The 10000-nt window shown below is 40.5% G+C and overlaps 2 protein-coding genes across 2 annotated transcripts; both read left to right on the forward strand.

The window, feature by feature from the left end:
• The first annotated feature begins 3287 nt into the window (after positions 1 to 3287).
• Positions 3288 to 6538, forward strand: LOC138867136 (uncharacterized). The gene is made up of 4 exons (XM_070141601.1): positions 3288 to 3477; positions 4701 to 5896; positions 6124 to 6308; positions 6493 to 6538. The coding sequence occupies exons 1-4, from the start codon at positions 3288 to 3290 to the stop codon at positions 6536 to 6538; spliced, it is 1617 nt and encodes a 538-aa protein (XP_069997702.1).
• Positions 6539 to 7915: 1377 nt separating this feature from the next.
• On the forward strand, positions 7916 to 9664 carry LOC138867137 (gamma-aminobutyric acid receptor subunit gamma-2-like). Its single transcript, XM_070141602.1, has 4 exons — positions 7916 to 7926; positions 8225 to 8327; positions 8615 to 8788; positions 9251 to 9664. The coding sequence occupies exons 1-4, from the start codon at positions 7916 to 7918 to the stop codon at positions 9662 to 9664; spliced, it is 702 nt and encodes a 233-aa protein (XP_069997703.1).
• The last annotated feature ends 336 nt before the right edge of the window (positions 9665 to 10000 follow it).

Genomic DNA, 10000 nt, shown 5'->3' on the forward strand with positions numbered 1-10000 from the left:
GTACTTAGCATTCGACTGCTATAAAAGACCAATGTCAATAAAACATCAACCTCCAAAAAGAGAAAAAAAAGAAAAAAATAATAAATATATACATATAACGAAGGACCCTGTCAGTTCTTTCCTGTCAGTCTCCTTTTCCTTTCAACTGAAGAAGAGACAGGAAGCGGCTGGCGTGACGCACAAATTAACAGACAGCCTTGATTGCTTGTCGTCTGAATTCAATGGCACGGGGTGGAAATTGACAGGTCAGTTCGATATGGCTTTCTCTTTCTCTTTTTTCTTTCTTTCTATTCATTTATTTTTCTTCTTTTATTCATTTATTTAATTTTTATTTATTTACTTTTGGTTTTTGTTTGTTGTTCTTGGTAATGTTTTTTTTTTTTTTTTTTGACGGTGTCAGTCGGTATGTGTATATAGACAACTTTATCTTTCTCTCTCTCTCTCTCTCTCTCTCTCTCTCTCTCTCTCTCTCTCTATATATATATATATATATATATATATATATATATATATATATATGTATATATATATATTTATATATGTATATATATATATATATATATATATATATATATATATATGTATATATACAATATGCAATGTATATATATAATACGTATATGATGTATATACATACATACAGACAGACAATATATATATATATATATATATATATATATATATATATATATATATATATATATATATATATATATATATATATATATATATATACACACACACACACATCTAAATATATGTATGTATATTCACAAACAATGACATTATATATATATATATATATATATATATATATATATATATATATATATATATATATATATATATATATATATATATATATATTTATATATATTTATATATCTCTGTGTGTATGTGTGTGTGTGTGTGTGTGTGTGTGTGTGTGTGTGTGTGTGTGTGTGTGTGTGTGTGTGTGTGTGTGTGTGTGTGTGTGTGTATGTGTGTGTGTGTGTGTGTGTGTGTGTGTGTGTGTGTGTGTGTGTGTGTGTGTGTGTGTGTCTCTGTATGTGCACATATACATGAATGCATACGTACATACATATGTTTACATAAATGCATGAATACGTATATATATATATGCATATATATATATATATATATATATATATATATATATATATATATATATATATATATATATATATATATATATATATATATATATATATATATATATATATATATATATATATATATATATATATGTAGGTGTGTGGGTCTGGGTGAGTATTTATATATGTATCTAAACATGTATTTATGTAAGCATGTTCGTGTGTAAATACAGTCCATACTACATATGTGCGCCTGCGTCTGTCTGTTCCCGAGTCCGACAAACACCTTTTAACAACATGAATTTATTCACTAAATTTATTAACCACTATCACCGCAGTCGAACTGACACAAGTAAAAAAAAAAATGTCTTCACTCACCGTTAAATGGTACCGCTTAAGGTATCGATTTCTGATTTATTGCGCGCGAATTTTAACAAGGAATGGCGTAGGAAGGATGGAGAAAAAGAAAGAAAGAAAGAAAAAAAAACAAGAGAAAAAAAACTATCGAAGACTGGGCGGAGCCGCGTAGGAAGGGGAGGAGCGAGAGAATGGCATGAGGGAGTGAAAAACCGTAACGAGCTTATAGTGTTAAAGGTCGTCATATTGCAAATAGCCACACAAGGTGAGCCCTTCTTAATGTTTTCTAAGTGTTCATTTTTATCGTTTTTTCCCTCTAAATTTGTTGATTGATAGCATTTTTCTTCCCATAATTACTTGATGATATTGATTGTGGATATGGCTCAAGGTAATAAGTATTGTATATTTCTCCTTTTTTACGATATTCATATTTAAGTATGATTTAAGTTTGTATTGCTCATCTAACAATAACAACCTACATATTGCATATATTTTTTTGTTCTTTCTTCCTTCAATAGGTGGCTTGCTGACTTTATAAATAACAAGAAATAGTAACGGTTCCCTGACATCTTATCGTGATGTTGAAGTCAGCTTTGGTCCTCGTCGTCATGTACGCAAGTAGGAAAAAAGTTCCAAAGATCATTCTGCAATGTCATATTGTCTCTTCTTTCACCTCTAAGCTCTCAAGTTCTAAGATTATTCCGCACTTTTCTTTTGTATTGTTTTTTTCTTTTCTTTTCTTTTCTTAATCGCTTCTTTTTCCCTTTAAATTCTCAATCTTCTCTTTTTTATCATATATCCTTCTTTATTTCATGTCTAATTTCAACTTCAATATCAGGGACGGATCTGCAAAGGGAATGATACACCTGCCCTGTACCTCAGTTTGTTCTCATCCAACTAACATTTCACTTTTTTAAAAACTAATCCTAAAATAAGGGTAACCACTATGACCACAATCTGCCAAACCTTCTCAGATAGATTATACAGTTATGGTTATGAATTGAAATCTGAAAATAAATAGACAAGAGTGATGACTTACATACATGTTTGATTGTCCAATGGCTGTCGTATACTGTCATGACCTCTGTCAAAGACTCTTGTGCACATTTTGTCAAGCTCTCCACATTCGCCACATGTAGTCAGAATTCTGATAGACGTTTTTTTTTTTTTTTTTTTTTTTTTTTCTTACCACATTCCCTATCCAATGAAGATATGTATTTTTGCTTATAAGAAAACTATTAAGTGAATACAGGGAATGGGTGATAAATGAGGTGAAATTAGAAATGGGAATGATTGGTGACAAAAGGAGAGCGAAAAGTAAATGAGAATTGAAGAAAAGTGTTGATAATTATGAACATGTAATGCGAAAAACTATAACAAGAAACAAACAAAAAATATAAATTACGCACAAAAAAACAAAAAACATGAAACGCTAATAACAATAATAGAAATATCGTAATGATTATGATAATAATTATGATAGTGAAAATACATCTATTTATCCATCCATCCATCCATTCATACATAAACAAATATCAAGAATCTTACACTTTCTTCTTTGCACCCCCATCCCCCCACCAACTTCCACACCTAACCCCCTCCACCCCTCACCTGACCCCCTCCAACCCCCAACCCCCACCCACCTAACCCCCTCCACCCCCTCCAACCCATACCCAACCCCCACCCACCTAACCCCTCCAACCCCCACCCATCTAACCCCCTCCAACCCCCACCCATCTAACCCCCTCCAACCCCCACCCACCTAACCCCCACCACCCCCCACCCCACCCACCTAACCCCCACCACCCCCACCCACCAGCAAGCGCCGTGGGGGAGATGGTCGTCGGATGCGAGGCGAACCGCGACAACCCGCGCGCCGTGGGGATCCGAGCTCCTCCAGGGACCTTCGCCTTCGCCCCGAGAGGCAACTTCAGCGTGTGTGTCCGCGTCCAGTTCTCCAGGCTCAGGCGGATCAACATCGTCTACAGGATGTCCGGGGCTGGGACGAGGCCGCTCCTGCAGCTGGGTGAGGTTCGGGGTTTTTGCTTGTTGGAGACGCGTGTTTATATAATTTGCGCACAAAATACACAGATAAATATGAAACATTAATAACTATAATAGAAATATTATAATGATTATAATAATAATTGTGATAATGAAATCACGTCTCTCTATCTATTCGTCTATCTGGTTGAACGTCTGTCTATCTGTCTATCGAGCTGTTGATCTATCTGCATACTTATGATGGCTGGTGTCTATCTATCTGGCTGTCTGTTTGTCTACATACTGAGCTACTGATCTATGTGCATATTGGTGATGGTTGGTGTCTATTTATCTGGTTGTCTGTCTGTCTGCCTGTCATGTTATTGCTCTATCCATCTTGCACACTGATGGTGGCTAGAGCCTACTTATTTAGCTATTTGCTTATCTATCTATTGAAATATTTATACATCAGTCTGCATACTAATTATGCATCTACTTATCTATTTATCTAATTCGATCATATATCTACCTACATATCTATCTATTTATGCACTATCTGTTGGTTTATCTATGTGCGAAACAGGCAAGAATTTTAGGGTGTATATGTATATATATATATATATATATATATATATATATATATATATATATATATATATATATATATGAGAACGGAGTATAGCAAAGGTGTATGTGTGTTTGTGCGTGTATGTGCATCAGTACAAGTAGTGACGGGAGATTATCTAAAATATACATAAGATCGGGGTTATGCATATTTATCAAGGAACCTTTTTAAAGAAATCATTTTAATAATCAGATCTACCAAAGACTAAAACAAATTATGTTGTGATAACTAATCTAAATCCACATCCATAGATTCCAAAGCCAATGAAACCTTACTCATTCATATGGTTCACATTATTTGCAGAGCTTAAGGAAAAGAAAAAATACATATATATATATATATATATATATATATATATATATATATATATATATATATATATATATATATATATATATATATTCACGCACACACACACACACACACACACACACACACACACACATATATATGTATATGTGTGCGTGTGAGTGTGTGTATGTATATACATACACATATATGTATGTATGTACGTAGATACGTGTGTGTGTGTGTGTGTGTGTGTGCTGGCGATGAAGCGTCACGAAGAAAATCAATGACTGCTACAGATTGAATAACGGCAAAAAAATCTTATTCATTGACTGCGCATCTTACAACGACAGAGCTGAGCGTGGAGAAGCTGCGCGTGGTCGTGATGTACCAGTATAAGTACTACCTGCTCTCCTCGTGGCTCCGTCCTCACCACTGGTACTTCGTGTGCGTGATCTACGACGCCGCCGAGAACCAGTTCCAGTTCTGGATCGACGGCGAGCTCCTCGGCACCAAGGTCCTCACCTCGACGGACGTGACGCCGGCCTCCGACCTCACCGTCGGCTACATCGATCCGTTCTTCTTCGTGAACAGCTCCCTGATCGGTAACGTGACTCAGTTCAACATCTGGAGTCGCATGCTGACGCCGCAGGAGGTCGAGGACTTCTCCCTCTGCCGCGGGTCTCCCGCCGGGGACGTCATCGCATGGCGGAGGGAGTGGGAGTTCCGGAACGCCTCCAGGCACGAAGTGGAGTTGAGGAACCTGTGTCACCCCAAGATGTCTCGTCTGTTCCGCGTGTTCCCGCCCATGACCTTCCTGGAGGGCGCCTACCTGTGCGAGTCCCTGGGGGGCCTCATCCCCACGCCGACCAACCTGTCCCAGGTGACGCTCATGGTCGCCCAGGCGCAGGCCCTAATCCCGACGTGCAAGGTCATGTGGGCCGGTGTGACCGAGGACTCGACGGAGGGCGAGTGGCGCTTCCACAGCGACGGGAGGCTCGCCCCGGAGCTGCCCTGGGCGGTGGACGAGCCCAACGGCCTGCACTACGAAAACTGTGGCGGCTTCGAAGCCGAGGGCGTCGTCGACGACCAGTGTCACGGCAGTCGCTGCCCTTCCTGCTTCTTAGCCAGCGAGGTGTTCCTCACGCTCAGGGGGTCCTGCGAGACCTTCGTCCACAACATGAAGTTCCTGATGACAGAGGAAGGGGACGAGAGGACCTTCGTCGGCTACGGCGACTACAGGATCGTCAACAACGGGACGACGTGGGTCTGGGAGGACGAGAGCGCCAAGGAGAAGGTGGCTTCGCTGCTCCCTTCCGTGTACAACTACCCGATGGGCCGCAGGCTGTGGCAACTCGAGCGACCCATGTGCGGCCAGCCGAGCGGGGAGGCGAGGACGCTCTTGTTCTCCGTCTGCCGCCCCGGCGAGTTCTCCTGCGACGACGGAACCTGCGTGCCGCTCGACGTCCGCTGCGACCTCAAGTACGACTGCCGCGACCACACGGACGAGTCCAACTGCAGTCTCGTTCGCTTGCCCAGTGACTACAAGGTAAGGCCATTTGTGTCAAGTTTGGGGGTAATGATAAATATGGACTGATTACAAAGTCCCTAGATATCATATGGAATAAAAATGAGTAGCAAATTAAAAATGTGTCGCTAGGGAAATGAGAAACAAATTGAAGAACAGAGAACAAATCGAAGTTAAAAAAAATAATAAGTTCAGCGTGCTTTGCTAAGATCTTCGTTCAATACCCTCCTCCCCTCCCTCCTCTGCAGAGTAGCGTAGCCCCGAGGTCAGCTGGAGAGGCCGAGGACGACCTGAGTCTGGAGGTCGCAGGACAGATAACACTCGAGAACCTCCGCGTGGATACTTCCGCCATGTTGCTCAAAGTGGCATTCAACCTCACCCTCATCTGGAGAGACAGTCGAGCCGTCTTTCTGAATCTGAAGGAGGATTCAAGGTACAGGAGCGTTTGTTTGTTTGTGTATGGGGGGGGGGGTGCATAAAGCGTGTACGTTTGTGCAGCAGGAAGGGACCGAGTTCTGTGTATGTGTGTGTGTTTGTGTGTTAGTGTGTGTGAAAGTTTAAGGGGGAGGGGTAGATGGTTTATTGTATTTGTATTTAATAACTTTACATTATCATAGTTACAAATATACATTATACCTACTTGGTTACTGGATATACACATGATAACCACTCCACCCAGGACCAATTATACACAAAAAAACAAAAACACATTATTCCTCTCCACGTACACATAACAAACAAAATAGAACATTTTTCCCCCTATCACATTTCTCCCTTTCCCCTCTTCTGATCAGCGTGAACCAAGTAGAGGGAACGAAACGTCAGGTGTGGGTGCCTACTGTCACTCTACTCAACGCTATCCACACTACCAGGGACTACCACACGCACATGACCGTTCTCAGGGAAGGAAATGCAACAGGGATGGATAGCGCAATGGCCGAAGAAGGTAAGGAGAGACAGGGAAATGATAGCTAAGATTTGTTCAGTCATGTCTTGTTTTGTTTGTGTGTATGTGTGTGCGCGCGTGTGTATGTGTGTGTGTGAGTGTGTTTTCTATTAATTTTTTCTTAATGCAGACGGTTAACAGAGACGTCGAAATGCTCATTAATTATATGGTTGATTAGATAAACCTTTTTCTGTACTTTGACGCTAACTAGTTATATTCTTTCCGGAATATAGATAGTGCAGTATTCAGGTATGTTAAGAGGTGACAAAGTGGCTGTTGATAAAAGATACTTCATCATTGATTATTGATTGAGAATTTGGTCAGGTGTTGAATATCACTCATCTGCGTCGTAATGCCCATTGTATTGTGCATGACGATTTCTATATAAGATTAAAGACGGTAAGAAAAGACGTTCTATTCATCACGAATCTTGTCTTTTTATGAATAACTTACTTTATTCTATCCTTCATGTTGGTATACTTTTTGTTGTTAGACTTATTTTCCTATGAATAACATACTATATTCTGTTCTTGATATACTTTTTGGTTTGTGTTTGTTAGATTTCTTTCCCACAAATATTAATACAGTCAATTATATTTCGAATCTGGAAAAGAGGACGAATGGTTTTCATGTATGAAAAAAATAGATCAACATAAATCGATGTATGTTTCGTTGTCGGTTTGTTATCCAAATGATATGAATGGAATTACTGCATATTCTGATTTGTTTAAAAGGGGAATATTGCAGCAAAAGTTATCCAACATACGGACTACATTCCCTTCCGTATGCATACAAGTTAGATTTCCCTGCATCTGGACGAAGAGAGATATGATATAATATCAGAAATACATATCATAACAAAATTATAGCCAAATATGATCACTATTCGCAGTGTTACTCTATCCTGGAAGAGCCAGCAGCTTAGTCAACAGTGAAAAGTACTTGACGGATTTCACTTGTGACTTCTACCTGGCCAGGTATCCTTTCGACCGACAGTCCTGCTACCTGACTTTTATGCTGAATTCTGCGTCAATCGACTCGATCAAGTTAGTAGCATAAGGAGGATTTTGGGTGTACTGATAAAATGCTGTTTCATGACTAAATGGTAGAGGAAGAGACAGAAGGGAGGGGTGTGTGTTGGAGAGGAAAGAGAGAGAGAGAGAGAGAGAGAGAGAGAGAGAGAGAGAGGGAGGGAGGGAGAGAGACTGAGAGAGAGACAGAGAGAGACAGAAAGAAAGAAAAAGAGAAAGAGAGAGAGAGAGAGAGAGAGAGAGAGAGAGAGAGAGAGAGAGAGAGAGAGAGAGAGAGGTAGAGGGAGGGAGAGAGAGAAAGCGATATAAAAAATAAACACGAGGACAATGCACACCCCTTCCACAATTTCTAATTCCGAGATATTTCAACAGGTGGGAAAAGAACAAGAGTTGGGCTCGGTACACTGGAGGAGCCTTACTGATGGAGTACTCAGTAGGCCCTGCCACTGCTCAGACCGACCAGAACGTCTTAAAGGTAACTTTGACTCTTACAAAAAATTGCTTTCATCTGTCACTTTCTCCTCCTTCTCTCTCTTTCTCTCTCTCTCTCTCTCTCTCTCTCTCTCTCTCTCTCTCTCTCTCTCTCTCTCTCTCTCTCTCTCTCTCTCTCTCTCTCTCTCTCTGTCTCTCTCTCTCTTTCAATCTGTCTGTCTATCTGTCAGCGTATCCATCAATCTCTCTACCTATCATCTTCCACTCTCCCTCAGTGATATCAGAGGAATAAAGACATAAAACTCAGGGTAACATCTCCCCTCCACGCAGGTTCACGTGCCCTTAGCCCGTCGCCATGGCTATGCTGTCATCAACGTCTATTTACCTTCCCTGACGATGCTGATGATTGGGTACCTGACGCTTTTCTTCCTCAAGGACAACTTCGAAGTGAGGGTAATGACGGCCCTGACAACTTTGCTGGTTATGGCGACTCTCTTCTCGCAGGTAATGGGTTATTGGTGATGATGTGTGAAGTTTGGGAGAGGGGGTTCTCTTATGCAGGGTGTTATACTGTACATGAGTGTGTGCGTGGATAGGTTGGTTGGTAAGTAAATCTGTAAGAAAGTGCAAATTTAGAGAGGGTTTGGGAGGTATGCAGTATTGAGAAAAGAAATATGTATGCTTATATCTATTCTCAATCCCCCCCCCCCCCCAAAAAAAAAAAAAAAAAAAAAAAAAAAAAAAAAATATATATATATATATATATATATATATATATATATATATATGTGTGTGTGTGTGTGTGTGTGTGTGTGTGTGTGTGTGTGTGTGTGTGTGTGTGTGTGTGTGTGTGTGTGTATGTGTGTACATATAAATTATAATAATGATAAATAAATTGATAAAAAGAAGAGATATAAAAAAAATTGTATTCTCACTCAGAACTTGACCCTCTCCACCTCCTGACAGGTCGCCGCCTCCCTACCCAAGACGTCCTACTTCAAACTGGTCGACATCTGGCTCCTGTTCTGCATCTTCTCGACCTTCTTCATCATCGTGTTCCACATACTCATCGACGTCCTCCGCAACCGGACCAAAGCCCACGACAGGTACGACCACCTTTGCCACCGGGAGATCCTCTTCACCAAGGAACGCCACGAGCTCACGAGACGACTCGCCCCGGGACCTCCCCACAGCGACTTCGTGCGCCTCAGGAAGTCGTCGGGGCTCCTCCACAACCCGAAGGAGAAGCGACCCGCTCACTCCAAGAGGATTCGTCTGCGCGTCTCCGTGGCGGAAATGGAGAGGTTCGCCCGCATCTTCATGGCCATTGTGTTTTTCATCTTTAATATCATCTACTGGATCAGCGCGTATGCCATTTAGGCTTAAGAAGAGGTCTTTGTCTTTGATATAGAATTGTCGCTGCTTATGGTATGTAGGAGTAGTTACGTCGCTTCTGTATTATCGTTAACCATTGTATATTGGACCTTTGCCTATGCTATTCAGAAACATCAAGATGGTTAGAACCATTTTCTTCTTCTTCTCATTTTCTTTTTGTTCATTTTCTTCATCTTTTATTTATTCTCCATTTTCTTCATCATCTTTTTTGCTTACATATTAAACTACTGTTTGTGGTATCTAGTAGCATTGTGTGAGTTCTTTTGTTATGGTATATAGAAGTAACAAAATGAAATTTATGTTTATTCGTTTGCAACATTA

This window comes from Penaeus vannamei, chromosome 28 (assembly GCF_042767895.1).
Source record: "Penaeus vannamei isolate JL-2024 chromosome 28, ASM4276789v1, whole genome shotgun sequence".
In the NCBI taxonomy this organism is placed as follows: domain Eukaryota; kingdom Metazoa; phylum Arthropoda; class Malacostraca; order Decapoda; family Penaeidae; genus Penaeus; species Penaeus vannamei.

Excerpts from the sequence above, each read along its gene's own strand:
- LOC138867136 (XM_070141601.1), top strand. The coding sequence starts at position 3,288 with ATGGTCGTCGGATGCGAGGCGAACCGCGACAACCCGCGCGCCGTGGGG. Across the intron at positions 3,478-4,700 it reads GAGGCCGCTCCTGCAGCTGG|AGCTGAGCGTGGAGAAGCTG; the intron begins GTGAGGTTCGGG and ends TTACAACGACAG. Across the intron at positions 6,309-6,492 it reads AATCTGAAGGAGGATTCAAG|TTACAAATATACATTATACC; the intron begins GTACAGGAGCGT and ends ACATTATCATAG.
- LOC138867137 (XM_070141602.1), top strand. Across the intron at positions 8,328-8,614 it reads CCGACCAGAACGTCTTAAAG|GTTCACGTGCCCTTAGCCCG; the intron begins GTAACTTTGACT and ends CCCTCCACGCAG. Across the intron at positions 8,789-9,250 it reads TGGCGACTCTCTTCTCGCAG|GTCGCCGCCTCCCTACCCAA; the intron begins GTAATGGGTTAT and ends ACCTCCTGACAG.